Raw genomic sequence first — 16,728 nt, 5'->3', positions numbered from 1 at the left:
TCAAACCCTCAGCTCAATCCTCAACTCTCTTCTCACTCTTCGGCATTTAAAGCACGTTCTGAACGAAAGATGCAGCATTTCCATTTTTTGTGTTTAATTTCCTGGCTGTTTATCGGCTAACGCAACCCCCGGTAAGCTAAATGTCGCTCTACTCTTTCACTGTAGCTGATAAATCAGAGGGAAGGAAGAGGCACCCGGCATCTCATTCCTGTAATGTGCTGCTTGGATAAAATTTCAAGGTGAAAAAGCCAGGAACCATGTTGTGCCATGAATCTCTGAAGTCACTGAAAAGCACGCCATTGAACCCTCACTGTCCAGACGGGAAGGTTTTCCCTGGAAAATCATTCTTTTCTCACAGCGAGAGAGACAAAAGAGGGCAGTGAAGAAATAGACGTTCTAGCTTGTCTGTCTACAGGCCGTGCGTCTGCTCACACTGGGTAGAACTTTTTTCTTTTCTTTTCTTTGAGCTGACATCAACTTGTGTATAGGAACATTCAGCAGATTCCAACTGGTGATAGTTCGCTGCTGACTGGCTACAGGAAGAATAATAATCATTTACTGTGCATTTTTCACTGGTCAGTGGCTCTTTTGCCAGACTGCCGTCCGGGCTGTCTTCCTCCATCAATCAGGTAAAACCCAGGGCAGAGCTGGGTACCCTGAAACTCAGAAAGGCTTTGCCTGCAATGGTTGACGCTGAGTAGCTTGGAGCCCCAAAGAGAACAATGACAGAGCGATTTGCTATTATTTGTCATGGGACGTGGAAGCAGTGTTGTCTGGTTAACTTAACGCCAGTTACCACCGGGCTACCGGTGGCATCTTGTCAGATTTACTGCCGGCTGCTGCCTGCCGGCATTGATGTTGCCTGTACTTGCTTCCTAGAGATCCTTTCTTATTTCCCTTTCTCTTTTATGCTCCTGCAACCTCGGGTGTCTGGAAAAGTAAGACAAAGGACGCACTGAAAACAGAAAGGCAGTCTGACGTCTACCAGGACACATCTGCACAGCTCCCGGATTCTGGTCCTCAGAATGCTGGCAGGGGCCTGGCCTACACAGACTGCCAGCCATGCTGAGCTGTGGCAGCATGGAGGTGTCCGTGCACAGCAGACTCAAGTGTGCTGGACCCAAGGAGGAAACCACCAGACGCATTTGCCTTTCACTTAAACCAGATTGCAACCAAGACCTGAAGAATGAAAAGCTTTGACATTAACCATTGATTCACCGCAGTGAAATATCGTGTTACAACCAGAATCCTTGTGGAATTTGAATGATTTTGATGGGAGAATTAACGGAGGGGGCTTAAATTAAATGGGACGTTTTCTTTAGTGAACAGCTTGTGGCCAAATTTGTGTTTTCGGCAAAATTTAGTAAGCACGTTGACAATGCATGTTAAACCTGCGACAAATTATTAATTACGTTCAGGATTTCAGGAACACATTTTTGTAACACGGGAGCCTCACGACATGCCTTAAATATTAAAAATCAGAGAGAACACCTCAAGTGGTTTCTATTATTCGTCATCATACCTATGGAAGAAAAAATCTTTGTTTGATTTAAATCCAAATTGCTAAAAATAAACACGGGTCCCTCAAAACTCAGAAAACCTAATCATGAATTTATTTGTTTGTTCTTTAAGTGGAAAGGATGGTGGAGAAAACAGAAAGCTCACGGCTGAAATCAGAAATCACAAGACGAATTCATCATTTGTCCGAATGGCACTCAGCTGCTAAAAGGAGTCCCACTCTTAGAAGACTGTTGAGGAGGGAGAAAGTCAGGAGGTCCCCGGAACGTGCCTGTGGGGGAGTTAGACACAGCCTAGTCACGTGAGTCGCTTAACTGTCCATGGACCTGACCCCAACTTCAAGGTTCGGCAGCTTCATCCTTCATGGCTCCAAACCTTGGTGTTAGGGAGGCAAAGACACACTCATAAGAATTGTGGGTTTGTCCTTATTCAAACTTTGGGGGACTGGCTAAAAAAACAAAACAAGGAGGCTTTACCTGTAAGTGAAAGGGATTCTGTGTTAACTATCAATTGAATCAACATATAAAATATGTAAGGGAGACACAACCCAGCAGGGCATCGAGGTCAAATGTTCGCAACGAGATTAGAGTGTAAAGAGAACCAAATGGCTTTACCTCCATAAAGAACAGAAAATGAATGCACTCGCTATTTCTTTAGGTAGGGGATTTTACATATGTTCTGCCATGGTTGGTTTAGTAACGTCACGGAGAACAAGGGACTCAGAGTGTGCCATGGAGAAAGTCAGGGAAACCACCTAAATCACACACGAGACGGGCACAACTGGGGACCCTTGGGATAGTCTGGACGCTACCCCAGGGCCGCCCACGTAATACCGGGATGTCAGCTTCCTCGTGGGGCTCAGCAGGGACTTTCAATGGAGCGTTTCTTGGTTTCCATGTTGTGTTTTTGTCATGTGGATGAGCTGGAGTAAAAGCCAAATCCTTTCCTATGATTCAGTTTTGCCATTTTCAAAAGACACCATCGGACTTGGTGACAAGGGTGGTTAGAAGAAAGCACTTCTATTTTTCAACATTTTTTAAAAATAGATGATTGGGTGATGAGGTAAATGAAGTTTGTTTGGACAGAGACCCTTCCTCCCACCCTTATCCCCTTCTGACCATTGCAAAAGAGCTTAGTCCAAGGAAAGGGGAGAAGACAAATGAATGAAATAATGCCAGAGTCGGCTGCTGCCAGGAAAAACACAGTCTGATTCAGTTCATTTGTTCTGGTAATGTCCCAGGCTGTGATTCCCAATTAACTAATTTTAAGAAGTTGTAACCGAAAATAGCTACATCAGCCCTAAAGTCAGGGTTTGACGACGAATAGCGTCCTCCAGTAAGAAAGCGGGGCCCCTAAAGAGGTGATGGTGTCTGTTTAAGATCACCTTGCTAAACAAGGACTCTACTGGCTGGGAATTTCCAACTGGGTTTAGCCCCTTCAGAGAAGCTGTGCGGGGTGACAGGGGAGGGCACGAGCCGCACATCCTGGCAGGAGACAGTGTTCCACAAATCGGATTTGTGTGCACTCAAGTTACTGGGACAGAAGCAGCCATACTGCGGAGTCTCCTTGGGACAGAGACGCTCCCCTAGTTCAGGTGGAATTAATTAAAACAGGCATGTCGTTTGCAATATTTCCAGCTCCCTCCCTGAAAAGCTCCACGCACATAAACCAGAACAGCTTGAGCCCCGGAGAAAAGCTGGGCCAAAAAAACGACTCCACCAGCCTCTCTCCTTCCTCTTCCTTTACATGGTCGTGGAAAGAGAGAATAATAATTTTTGGTTTTTGTCTTTGTTTTTTAAAGAGCAGAAGGCTCATGGTCTCTGCACAACTGCAAGTACTTTTATTACCTTTGAATAGGGTTAAAATAAAAGTATATAGGCTCTTAAAGGTCAAGATCATAACATGCTAATGAAGTCGCGAGTTATCCAGAAGAAAACTATGCACAAGCACACGCTGAACATCAGCCTTTTGCCTCTGAAAAGTTCAGTTATGGCCTTTGTGAGATTAAAGTCCCCCTGGGAGCTGGCGGGACACTGCTCATGCTGTCTTGTCACCTTATGAGTTTCTGGTTTCAGATAAAAGAGGAGAAAGGGCCCTTAAGAAAGAAAAGAACTGGGGAGAAAAAAAAAATCAAAACGTCCTTCTCATGAAGCTAAAAGTTATTTTCCTGGGGAAGATGGATAATGGCATTTCAACTTTCAAAAAAAATTTTAATAGAGAAAATGGAGGCAAATCACAGAGGGAAAAGAGAAAATATAAATCAATAGAACAAGGTGAAATTTCAACAAGAGCTTCCTTCAACTAACTAACTTTCTCTCTCTCTCTCTCTCTTTCTCTCTCTCTCTCTCTCTCTCTCTCTTTCTTTCTTTCATCTTTGTCTTTCTTTTTCTCTTTCTTTTTTTGAAATCTTAAACCTCATTTCTGGCTTGCATTTGGTAAGATTCCTGCTCTGGCTTTTATTAAAAACAGATTTTATGTGGTCAGAATTCTCCATCTAAAGCTAAACTTTAATAGGCATAAGGATCCTGACAGAGTCTTTCTTGCTCTCCCTCAGGTGCCCCCCTCCCCGCCCCCGCCCCCCAGGGATTTCCCTCCCAATGCGATACACTGGCCTGAAACTTGGAGACTCAGCACAAAACCACCAACTTTCCTCTTTCACTCTGAACTCCCAGTTCTGTTTTACATTTGAGACTTTTTGCAAGGCCAGATCAAGTTAAGCCTGGCTCAAACTTGAGAATATTCTAGAAATGTCGAATAACACAACGGTTGTCCTATAAATCCCCCAACACAGACGCATTAAACCTGGAGCTCCCCTTCTCTGGTGTGGGCTACAGATTCCTGCCCCGACCTTCCTGGTGGGAGCTGAGAAATACCCAAGGTGACCCCACCCTGCTTAACACATCAGTTCAGCATTCTACAGTTACCCCAGAAGGGCACTGGCAAGCCGGCTCCCCTGAAACCAGGAGCGAACGCAGCCAAGCGAGCAGGCAGACATGCATGTTCATTCCCAGGGCAGGTACCAACCAGCAGGTTGCTCTGGTTCCTTCTTGTAGCTGAACAGACAAAACGGCCAGCTTCCGGGTTCCTGGATGGGACCCCTGTCTCCTACCCCCAACACTCCGCCCCCAGGGGCCTCGTTCCTCACTTTCCCAGTCAATGTGAGGTTTCCTAAAACAATCATTGAATCTTGCCTGTCCTGAGGCCCAGCACTGACATTTTATGTTTTTTCACATGGGAGGGAAAGGCTTTTGAATACTGCAAGTGCAGTGGTTCTCCAGGGGGCGGGGAGGTTTACCCCTTTCCACCCCTTGCACTGACAATGTCTGGAGACATGATTCGCAGTTACAGCTGGGAGAGTGCAAGTGACATCTCATGGGAAGAGGCCAGGATGCTGCTAAACATCCCAAAACGCACAGGAGAGCGCCCTACAACAAAAATGTCAGCAGAGTCGAGGCTGAGAAACGCCAGTGGTGTGGTTGTGAGACGGACTCCTCGGTCAGACAGCCTGGGGTGAAAGCCCAGCTCTTCTGGGCCTGGCCGAGCAGCTTTGGGCACACTGCTCAAGCCCTGTGCCTGTCTGTCTGCAAAATGGATCCTGACATGTCTCAGTGGGTCATTGTGAGCTGTAAACAAAAATGTGCCTGCAGTGTTCGGAGGACACTGCCCAGCAGATACGGAGAGCACAAGAAATGTTAGCTACTGCTCTTACCATTATTACTGGACGTGGAGCTCAGTGCCGAATTAATTATAAGCCAAACCTACTGAGTGTAGAGGACAAAACACACAGGTTGGAGAGTACAGACGTCCTCTTTGATTAGGGCCAAGACGATGACAACGGTGATGGCCACAGTGCTTTACAGGGTCTCAGACTCTTTAAAAGACCTCATCTCGAGTGGTCTGGGCAATGGTCTTGCTGGATTTGTTCCTGTTGCAGGCACAAGTAGCTCCCGGCTCAGAGCTGAATCAGTTCCCCGTGGCCAGTGGCAAACCAGGTCTTCTGATCTCACACCCCCTGCTATTCCTGCTACACCACTCTTTGTGTACTAGCTTAAGAGGCCCCTTCTCTTCATTACACCCAATACCCTGAAGATCGAAATAAATGTAAGCGCCCTGATCAGAGGGTGAGGTGACTTAGGCTTCATGGGTGGGTGGAACTCATGTCTGCTTTTATAGTCCACGCACAGCAAGGTTTTCCTTCACGGGGCACGCACATATTTTAATCCTCTGAATTGAATTTTGAAACATTAATTTTCTAGATGGGCTAATTTTCTTTCCTTTTAAAATGTGTTATTGATTAAAAAACAAAAAACAAAAACCCTAATTCCTTCCACTTGCAAAATCTCTAAATGATACACCTGGTGCATATCTTGATTATAAATGTATGACGGTAAGAATATAGCTTCAACTATATCAAGTTCCACTTATTTATCAGCTATTTTGTTTCACAATGAAGGCTGAAAACCTGCTCACCAATGTCAAAATGTATTATTCAGTGTACAGTGTTCTATCTCATACGTGGCTATGATCATGTCTGTATTCAAGTTTCTGTGCATAGTTTAAAAAGCAGCAATTGCAGATTAATCAGCCAGATTTTTACTCAGCCTACGTCAAAGTTAATAATATTGGGTTTCAGGGTCATAGTTCAGAGGGTAGATGGATAATATTCCTTGAAGTTAGTGGATTTTTTGGAATTCCTTTGGTAACAGAGAAGGTGAGGGCTTGGCTGGTGACATTCTCATGACCTGTGAAACACACAGCTTGCAACAACCCAGCCACGGCTCTTTCATTTCAAAGCTCCTCCATCAAATTCTACAAACAGCTGCCAAAATGTCACTCATTCGGACCGTTTCCTTTAGTCCCATTCAGTTAGTACCAGTTGATAAAGGAGAGGTTTAGACCACTCCTATTGGTTTTTAAAGGGTGTAACAGGCTCAGCAGTTTCCCAAGGATTCCCCTTTGCCTAAAAATTGCAAATGTGTACGATAATATCTTTGCAATTTTCTTTTTCAAGTAAATTTTGTCTGTCGTGCTATGAGAAGAGAACCAAAGAGCAGCCCCCATCAACTTCTTCCGTGCACAACACTTACCTGGGGACACTGGGCGGGGCCCGCGTGGGCCGAGACGGGACTTGCGGAGGGGTTCCGAACGAGTCATTGCTGTTGGGGAAAGGAGGCAACGGGCCGGGCCGGAACGGAACTGGGGGCGCCCCCGAGTGGGGTCCGGGGGAGGGAATGGCGGGAGCCGGCCCTCGGCCGGACGTGGGCCGTGCCAGTGGGGCGCTCAGCGTGGGTCTCCTTTGGGTGGTGGGGCTCGGAGGGGGTGACCTGAAGAAAGAGACCAACAGCAGTTTGCCCACTCCTACGTTCCGTCTGAATTCATCTTTAAAAAATATTTTGTAACTGCCCGACTGCTTTTAGACATTATTTTTTGACTGAGAATCCCAGATAGGTGTTACGCATGTTCAAGGGTATATAAAAAGGTAAACGGCGAGACGTTTCCCTCCTCATCCCTTACCTCGGCGAAGATGGCCAGTAGTAGTTTCTTGTGCATCCTTTTTAAGGATATTCTACAGTAGTTTCTCAATACATATAAACTCCTTCTCTTGTACATAATAGAAACACAACGTTCCGTAACTTATGTTTTTTAAAGCTTCACGTGCACTAGACCATCTTTTCATTTCATTTCAGTACTTTACAGAACTCTTTTTAACGGCTGTGTAGCATTCCCCTATAAGGATGTGTTGCGCTTGTTTTTGAAGGGACTTGGGGACATCTGACCCCATCACTCACTTCTGGACTCAAATATCTTCTTTCCTCTTTTTTCTCTAGGTTCCCATTGGTTCAGGGAGGCATGCCCAGAACACGGTACTGGACCAGCCAGGCCGGACCCAGGGGCCGTGGGCCGTCTTCCTACCTGCGAGAGTGCTGTATCCAGGAGTCGTCCACGGGAGGCGGTGCGGGGGTGAAGGTCGTGGCGGTGCTGACGTCGCCAATGATGGCAAGGGCTTCTTTAAGGGCTTGGTACATTCGAAGCATCTCGTCCCGCCGCTGAGCCTGCTCAGCAGATTCCTCCATCAGAGTGTTTTGGTCCTCTGAAGAATACAACTGTGCCAGGAGCTCCGAGTTTATGAAATCCTTCACCTGTCAGGTCATCACAGAAAATTAAAATGGGAAGGAATGAGTTATCGAATGGTATAAACTGGTTCAGAGCCTGTGGACAGAGTCCACTAAAGGCCACTCCGGACAAAGGACTGCATCATTTGTCTGTCTGTCCGTTCACTCATATTTTCTTCATTCTCCTCCCAACCCTCAGAACCATGCTGGTGAGTGTCCCCCGCACTGTATGGCTGTTGACACTAAAGGAAAAAGAACACCAAACACTGCCATCACCAGAGCTGGGCCTGCTGGCTCTGCAAGTATTTCTACAATGTTGTCTGAGGCTGCTTGGCGTAGAGATGAGGGAGGTACCGAGAGGTTATAAGCAGCAGTATTTTCAACCAGAAACAGTGATGTAAAGAAACCTATGTATAGCACAAGTTATCCAGTTCTCTACCTAGCTTTTACCAAAATCACTGGACTACTACAAATGGCACAGATTTCAGTGTCATCTCAAAAGTGGAATTAGCAACAGTGAGTGAATATTTATTAAATGTAGAATCTTATATAATTATGTATTGATTTCCAAAAGAAGTGATACACTCTCTGCTTTCTAGAATTCATAGGAGAAGCTACTTAACAGTGATGAAGTTTCATGGTCAAAGGATATGTAAAAACAAACTAAAGGATGAATAATATCTATGAAGCATAACACGGTGGGAGAGAGAACCAACCACCATATTTCATCAAATCCAAGACACCACTGATTTTAAGACATACCACTAAGAAAGAAAAAACCACCACAATTTAAACTACGACTGGATGTCAAGATGCCATTGAGTGGAACACACATCTTCATGCCAGAAATATTAAATGTAAGAATTGATGAAATATGGTGTGTCTCAGATACCTTCAAAAGTTATCTAATTTAATTCTCACCACATACTTAGGAAACATGTAGTATCATCCCAATTTTACAGATGAAGAAATTGAAGTTCAGAGAGTTTACATAACTTGCCCAAAGTCACACAGCATTAAGTTGAACTCAAAATCTTCTGACTTGAAGTCTAGTGCTCTTTCCGTAACCTTCTTACCCCACTTTGATTGGGTGCTTAGAGAAGACAATTTATGTTTAAGCATCATTATTTTGGAGCGGTGTACCAAGTACACTAATTAACATAAGCCTAGAAAAATAAACCAACTTGGATTTTTCAGTTTCTCTGTTAAATGCGAAAGTTAACACTTATCTAGAGACACTGGATTTCTCTAAGAAAGGCCAAAAGCCAGTATATTTAATTGTCACAAATTCAGGCAGACAACAGAACACCTGTCAGATGCTCAGCATTCCTGTTAAATTTGTAACTCAGAGATGACAAGCACATAGCTAAAACACACAGCTTCATTATTTTTTAAAGGTATCTAACCATGCAAATAATTCTGCTCATCAGAAAATTCAGCTAAATCACAGCTTCACTGTGAAATTAAAAAAAAAAAAGCTCTTTGTACATATTTTGTAAACCAAGAGTGATTCAAATGTGGAAGTAATCTAACATACAAGATGTGTTCAGACAACTGTCTGGTAGAATAGGTTTATGTGTGATAGTCGTGGAAGGTAAATTTGGCCAGGTAACCTGGGGCCAGATGTGAGGGCCTGAAATGCCAAGGAAAAGTGTTTGAACTTTATCCACTTGGCACTGGGGAGCCACAGAAAGCTTTTAAGCAAGTAAGTGAAACAATAAAAGAGAGTTTAGGCTGTGATTGGAAAAGACTTCGCAAATGAAGATAAAGAAATCTGCTCGAAGACTACTGGAGATCATTTATGAGAGGATAAGGGTTTCTTTGAGCAAGGCTGCAGAGGAATAGAAAAGACGGGCACATATAAATGACAGTGTAAAGGAAAAACCAGCTGGACTTGGTGCTGTTTAGATGTGAAGGACATGGAGGAAAGGAACAAAGATACCTCAAGGCATTGAGGTTTGGGTGAGTGGGAGAACAGAAAACCAAAAGTTAAGAAGGGAAAGTCATACTTAGAGGAAAGACAGTAAATTGGGCTTAAAGAATCTCTCTTTACCGTCATTCAAGATTTATGCACTTCTAAATACACTTGCAGGTGCCCAAGGAGACCGTGGACATGTGCACAAATCTTCCACTGGTGGGTGTGTGTATGCAGTTGGAGGGATGGTACAAGTCTAAATTCAAAACCAGACAATTTTCCTGGCATTGGCTATCCATTGGGTTAAGCTCTTTTGAAGCTTTACATCGTACCGGAGTATCTCTTAGAATCTATTAAACACAATTTAAAAGAAGACCCTTCCAAGAATAGATTTAAAGCAGACCTGAATTAAGAAGCAACTGTCAAACAAACCACGAAATAAAATAATAAGGGCCTGCTTTCAGCATTCTGATCAAAGATCTGCATTGAATCAACTCTTCCACATCAAAATGTCACCCACTAAGACTTGCCGAGTCTCCGAACGATTTGCCCACGTTCTGGAATAACCTAAGTAGTATGAGCATGAGGGAAAATGGCGACAGAGCACCGTGGTGAAAAGCACATGCTTTGGAATCAGATGGCCCTAAATTTTGAGTCCCGGCTCTAACACTTACTGTTCTTGGGCAAATAACTTCACCTCTTTGCATCTCAGGTTGCCTATCTGTAAAATAAGGATAAAGAGAAGAGCTGCCTCAAGAGTTGTGACGAGGCTTATGTGAAAGAATGACTATACGTTGCCTAGAACAATGTGTAGCATTGAGTTAGTGCTCCCCGAACAAAAGCTATTCTTCTTTGAGTGGACAGGGCTAAACTGGCATTGGTTATGTATGTAGAGGCAGAAGAACAAATAGAAAGATATCTCAATTGTGCAGGGCTCAAGTGACATAGTTCTGCAGCAGCATAGGTTGACCTTTTATTTTGCATTTAAGCAAAATTTTAGGAACTCTTCTCCTCCAGCTGTCCTGGCGATGCTACAGCTGGAACCAAGGTGGGGGGTGGGGGACAGCCTTTGGGGAGTTTCCGGACACTTTGGGGACTTTCTACGCAGTGTGTATGTCCGTGGGACAAATATTTAAATCAAGGATTCTGCACAACAATTACAGGCCAAGCGATAGCATTGAGAAAATACCCCACAGAACATAAACGAATTATACGCGGATGTGAGATGCGAAGTAATATTTATGCTTTTAATTATAACACCTTAGACGCTCTACATCTTTGTATGGTTCACACACAAAAATTCTCGCACACAAAACCTCACTCCAGTTCGAACTGCATGGGCTGGATAAACAGGCATTCCTGCACCAGGCCCGTCTGCTCAGAGTAAAGGAATGCAAGGCCATTAAAAATGTTCCACATGTTTCTTCTCTCCTACTTTAACCCTTTCTAGCAACCTGCCATATTTTTGGATCTTAACCCTGTTTTGTCTTGATCACTGAAACCACTGGAAAGCCTTCACAAATAGAAGAGACATTTCTAGAGTTAATGTGCCATTCAGTCACTGAGGAGACCACGTCCTTAAAATCTGGTTTCTAGACAGCAGGGCCGCCATATGGAATGTAATGATAGCTCTCATTCACACAAACACGTATGTGGAAACGTAGTTGGCTGAAAAGTTCAAAAGTTGCTTAGTTTTGGAGAGGTGGCTTGGTCAGAATGCTGTGATTCTTTGAGATCTCTCACTTCTCTCATTTCTGTTTAAGCCTCTTTTCCATCTCCCAGGGATTTCGTTCGGTGAGAAACCAATGAGGTGTTTCCTTCTTGAAGAAGTCACATGCTTTGACTGACAAACAGAAGACTGAGCAAAAGGCATTACACACACACAAAGTATAAACTGCGTGATTCCGAAGTTCAAGAACAGGCAGAACTAATCGACAATATAAGAAATCAGGACTGTTACCCCCGGGGGGGAGGGACTGGGGTTGGGGGGAGCCAGAGTGGCGGGGGTTAGTGGGGGACTTCTGGGTCTGGGTCGGGATTTGTTTCTGGAGCACCATGCAGAATTCCTGACCCGGGGAAACAAATCAGTGCTCTGGTATTTAAGATGTACTTTCCTCCCAAATAATGAACATTTAAAATAACACTCTACTGCACGCACATTAAAGTTAACAATAGGTTTTGAAACTAGGGCACATGTTATTACTTTTCCACCAAAGTGCCAATGGCCCAGGACTTCCAGGGGTCCAGGGGCGCAGGCTACAGCACACACTCCAAGTGTGACATGCCTCTAGCTTTCGCATTTGGTTCCTAAAAAGTTTCATAAGAACTTTATATTCCATTTTGTATTATCTGGGCTTGTTTGACTCTGAGGAACAATGTTTTAAATTACTTAGATTCAAAACATTGTTTCTCTTATTGAAACAAATCCTAATAAAATCTTCGAGTCATATGGGCCCTCTAGGAAGACACCCCAATTGTATGCCGTGGGGATAGGAACCCCTAGTTTGAAAAGGTTGACCTATATAGTTTTCCGAACTGTGTCATACGTGTTATCTGATGTTGAAATGGACAGAATATCCAACTCAACAAGGAGACGTGGATTTTAATCTTTACTCTGCCATGCGATCCTGGCTGTGTGGTCCTGAGCAAGCCACGTCACTGTTTGGAACCTCGATTTCATCATTTATGACCTGGTCAAAATCGTGAGTACCCAACGGGTCCGGTGGGTCCAAACACAAAATGAATGTGACTCTTTGCTACTCACGCTTTTAGAATCACACTTTCTCGATTCTCTGATGGAGAACTTCTAGTGGGGGGGGAGAGGGGGGGACTTCCATAGAAGCCACCAAAATATGCCTGCCATGGGGTGTTCTGTGTGTGTGAACTTGAAAGAACCAAACAAAACTCTGCTGCTTTGACTTCAGCCTGTTCAGAACGACCGCCTGTCATAAACTTGCCATTTCTTTGTGTCGCCCGTTACCTGGTATGTTGAAGCAATGAAACAGCTGCTGCATTTCAATAGACAAAGGCTTACAGTATGTCTGAGGCAAGGCATTTATCGCTGGCCTTAAACTTCTTAAACAATTCCATATGGAGACTTGAGTGGCAGAACACTTAATGTAAACTTTCAAAGGAAACTGCCCGCCACACTCTGAGCCTTATGAAAGCTGGCTGAAACAGACTGTTCTCCAGAAGGCAGAGTAGCCCTTCGCTTTTCAAAGAGGAAAGGCCACAGCGCTGCTTGCGACAGGGAGAGTCCACAAAGAGAGGACCCTGTGTTAGCCACTGGCTGGTTCTGCAGGACAGACAACTGGCCTTGCCGCCCAAAACCAGTTCCAGAAGCAGCAGGTTTGGGTGGACGGGATTTCGAATGAGGCATCCAAGTACTCGTTTTCTAGTTGTGATTCCATGATTGCTTCTCTCGCTTCGAGCTCTCTTCCCTTTAAACTGAATAGAAAATCAACACACGTGCATGACACAGTGCTGGGTATAACATGTTTCTGTTCCTTGTGGAGTGCACACAAAGGGCTCAGGCATTCTGCACAACGGGATGCCATGAGAGTGTGCGTCCGGTTAAAGAAGGGGACTTCTACTTTTTACATATTTAATTATCTATCTCATTAAAAAAATATACGGCTATTTACATATTTTTACACATATAGTAACAAAGAGGATAAAATAATACTCAAAGAGAAGAGGTCATCCTAGATATGGAACACTATTTTCTGGTAGACACGAAAAGTTGAACTTCAAACAAAGACGAGCATCGCTTGCGTAAGAATCCAGCATAACATGATGATTTTGCTTTCTCCGTAGTCCCATGAATCTCTGCTTCAAGGCTGGCCCTTGAAGTCTTCGTACTTGAAGTCTACTTTCCCAGGATTCTTCTGTGAGGTCCCTCTCAGGACGACCAGCTGAGTACTGTCTGCATGGCTGATGCCCTGTAGCTGAGGGTTTAGCCATTTCATCCAAGAAGCGAGCACACCAGTGAAGAGAGAGGGCAATACACCCCACATTTCTCTCTGTGTATGTGTTTCTTGAGAAGGTGAAAGTGGGATAAACTTGCAACAGGGTCTTTTTTTTTTTCCCCTTTTAACTAATTGTGCCAAGCTACTCCTCTCAGCTATAGACAGGAAGCACTATTTCCTGTGCTGATGATTTAATATAGTGCAGAGCAAAGCAGCGTTTGAACTGATGGCAGCACTAATGACTCTTGGTAAAACACTGAAAAGATAAATGATGCTTAATCAGGAAAATGTTTAAATAAGCAAGGGCCTGGATATGCCACGGCAAAAACAACCTGAACTCGTTTAAGCAAAGTTAAGAGGGTAATTTTAAAAATACACAGACTATTTGTTTAGTGCTCTATGATTTTTCAAAATGGCATATAGTTACGTTCATTATGTTCCCTGACAATTCTGTGAGGCAGCTCAGTGTTCTCACTGTGGTTTTAGAAGTGATTTCGACTTGGAGCGACCAAATGATTTGCTTCAGGTCACACAGCAGGCCACTGACCAAGTGGAAGAATACAACTCATAGTTTTCTAATTTCTAATATATTGCTTACCTGATGGTGATACTTCAAAGCATCCGACTCCCCTTGCTTAAACACACAAAATGTGTCTGAAGATAGTCAGTTAAAAATAAGATTGTTCACGTGAGTGCTTGGGACTTCTTACAGTCAAGGGGTGCATAGCTCATGAACAACAAATGGATTGTCGTATTTAGAAATACAATATTCGAAAGGAAGCTTGAAATATGGATAAAGGTGAGTTTAGTTCTTAAATAGGCAGCCATATTAGTTTCTTACAATTATATTCTTCATCGTACTTCCATATATACCATCTTCCAGGACAAATCCCTTAGCCACGTTACTTTCATATGACTAGTATTTTACATATGGAGGAAATCAATGCAATGAAGTTAAGTGATTTGTCTTAGGTCAACAGAGGCTATAGCAGAACAAGGGTTGGAATCCAGGTTTCAACTGAATTCTAGTGTGGGGTTCTTTTTAGTACTTTGCCATCTAATTTGTACTTGCTATAAGCAAATGCTCATGATATATCAGTGGTTTAAATAAAAAGGTGCCCTTAGAAGATAAGTACACATAAAATCGTTGGTGTCTCACTTTTCAAGAGTCGGGAGAGCCTCTACTCTGCCACACCCCACGACAGCCCATCTCATTTCCAAGATAATTTCTGAAATAACTTGGGATATCATTTGTACTTTTATGTCGTGGCTCCCAAAAGAACCAAGCTGGACCATGTAATGTAAGTATCATATCCTGACTAACCAAGGAAAGGGAGAGATTCTATATGACATAGATCAACTGATGGCCGGACTACCCGGACACTTTGTGGCTTTCTCTTCTTTACTCAGAAAAGGTAAGTTGACTGATTTTGTATCCAAGGGGACAGCACACAAAGCTCTTTCCCAGGCTAAAATAGCATACCATAGTTTTTTGAAGGTGAAAATGATCATATCAACATTGTGTGTGTGTGTGTGTGTGTGTGTGTGTAGGAAAGAGTAACTATGTTTTGCTTTTCATTTCAAAGTCTAGGAGGCAGGGCATTTGGTTTTATTGCTGGCTTTGCAATCAATTTGACCATAGCCACGTTCTGCTTTATTGTTACCAAGCCCACACCCTTCTAGACGACACAGCCAATAGGAAATGCCACACGACTGTAGCTACAAGTTTCATGGTTTCTTTCCTAAGCTCTCTTTCATGGGTCCGTCACTTACCACTCGTAATGGAAAACAATGAACCTGCGTCATGGGTATTTCAACCACCCAGAAAAATGTCACGAGGAAACTAAAGAGAACGTGAGCAATCTGCACTCTAGGAAAGGTTCGAAGTTAAAGTGAGAGGGTTTGTAATCACTCACATTATTGATCATCAGGTGCATTATCGTTTTCGGAATCAGGTCTCGGATGCATTTGTTGATGATGGACATGTAGGAGTCTACAAGGTTGCGAATGGTCTCCACCTGCCTCTCCAGTTGGGGGTCCATGGAAAAGTTTTCTGCTTGGCCATTCTCATCATTTTCAGTCTAACAGAGAGGAAAGAAAACATGGACTGTGTCACATTCGTACAGAAGAATTAAAACAGCAGGCATTATGAGAGGACCAACTTCCATTTACTGTATTTGGAGCTACACCATTAGATGGTAACATCCTTATTGCACATCCGTTAATTCTGAGAAGAGATCAGAGCCACGCACTTATGATCCGACTTGTACCCTGCCACAATCTAGGAGAAGGCAGTATTCTAATTCTGAGTGACGGCTGAGATGAATAACCAGAAAAACAATGCACCTAACAACATCCCTCTAGAGAACAATTTAATCTTAAGCCATTTGCAAGCTGGCCAAACATATGTGCAGATGTAAACCTCTGGGAGGGGTCCCCAGGGACTCTGTCAATTAGAAATAACCTTGGTGGTGTTCTGGAACTCCCAGGTCCACTCTGAAATGGATCGGCATTTGGATCTGCCCAGATTAAAACTAAATCCCCTAGGCCTGGCCTGAAGCCAGACTAAGAGATACAGAGGATAATTCATTTTTCCATGCACTTGCTGGAATCTGTTATGTAAATTCATGCTTCTGTCATCACTGCCAAAGGCAGCCTCCATTGTGAAAAACTTACCGTTTTAACTTCCAACTTGTTATTCTCTGAATAAAACAGAACACATCTACGCTCAAAGAATTTGTTTGTGCAACATGAGAGAAGCATCTGTTTTCTATACTATGGGACTTGAGTTAATTAATTTTGGCTTATCCACCAGAGGCTGGGCTGGAATGGCATCTTCCTCATTAAAGGTTGACCTATTGGCTTGGCATTGAAATCAATTTAGAACAAATGGTCTCCATTTCAAGTCAGGTTGAACCATCTAAACCCCAGAACATGATACAAATATTGTTAGTGGTCTGGCTACTTTCTAGCATTTGGAAAGATTTAATTACGAATGCAAAAAAAAAGGGGGGGGGGTTAATTTATTGCTTCCAATGCGGACATGAAATACTTTTCTTTAGAAATGTACATACTTTGATCTGCCAGGCTTTCAATCATCCAATCATTTCTAGGAAAAGCACTGTGCTAAAGAGCTTAAATAGATTTATAAATGACAAGCTTTTCCTTTGAATCAATATGCATATGGGAAGGCATATTTGAAGGCCACAAATCA

The 16,728-nt window shown here is 43.4% G+C and overlaps 1 protein-coding gene across 3 annotated transcripts in view; it reads right to left on the bottom strand.

Annotated features, from left to right (window-relative positions):
- The window catches only part of DNM3 (dynamin 3), a 387,192-nt gene that overhangs the window by 12,642 nt on the left and 357,822 nt on the right, over positions 1-16,728 (bottom strand). For 2 of the 3 annotated variants that reach the window (XM_033092677.1, XM_033092678.1), the window contains 3 exons: positions 15,431-15,595; positions 7,432-7,658; positions 6,606-6,842 (listed from right to left, as the gene is read on the bottom strand). In XM_033092677.1, coding sequence (XP_032948568.1) covers positions 6,606-6,842; positions 7,432-7,658; positions 15,431-15,595 — 629 coding nt within the window. Of the gene's footprint in view, positions 1-1,590; positions 1,894-6,605; positions 6,843-7,431; positions 7,659-15,430; positions 15,596-16,728 lie in introns of those variants that run through there. The other variant, XM_033092679.1, reaches the window with a different exon arrangement.

This window comes from Rhinolophus ferrumequinum, chromosome 22 (genome assembly GCF_004115265.2).
Source record: "Rhinolophus ferrumequinum isolate MPI-CBG mRhiFer1 chromosome 22, mRhiFer1_v1.p, whole genome shotgun sequence".
NCBI lineage: Eukaryota > Metazoa > Chordata > Mammalia > Chiroptera > Rhinolophidae > Rhinolophus > Rhinolophus ferrumequinum.
The sequence above is the reverse complement of the archived record's forward strand: the minus strand, read 5'-3'. Positions and strand labels throughout refer to the sequence as shown.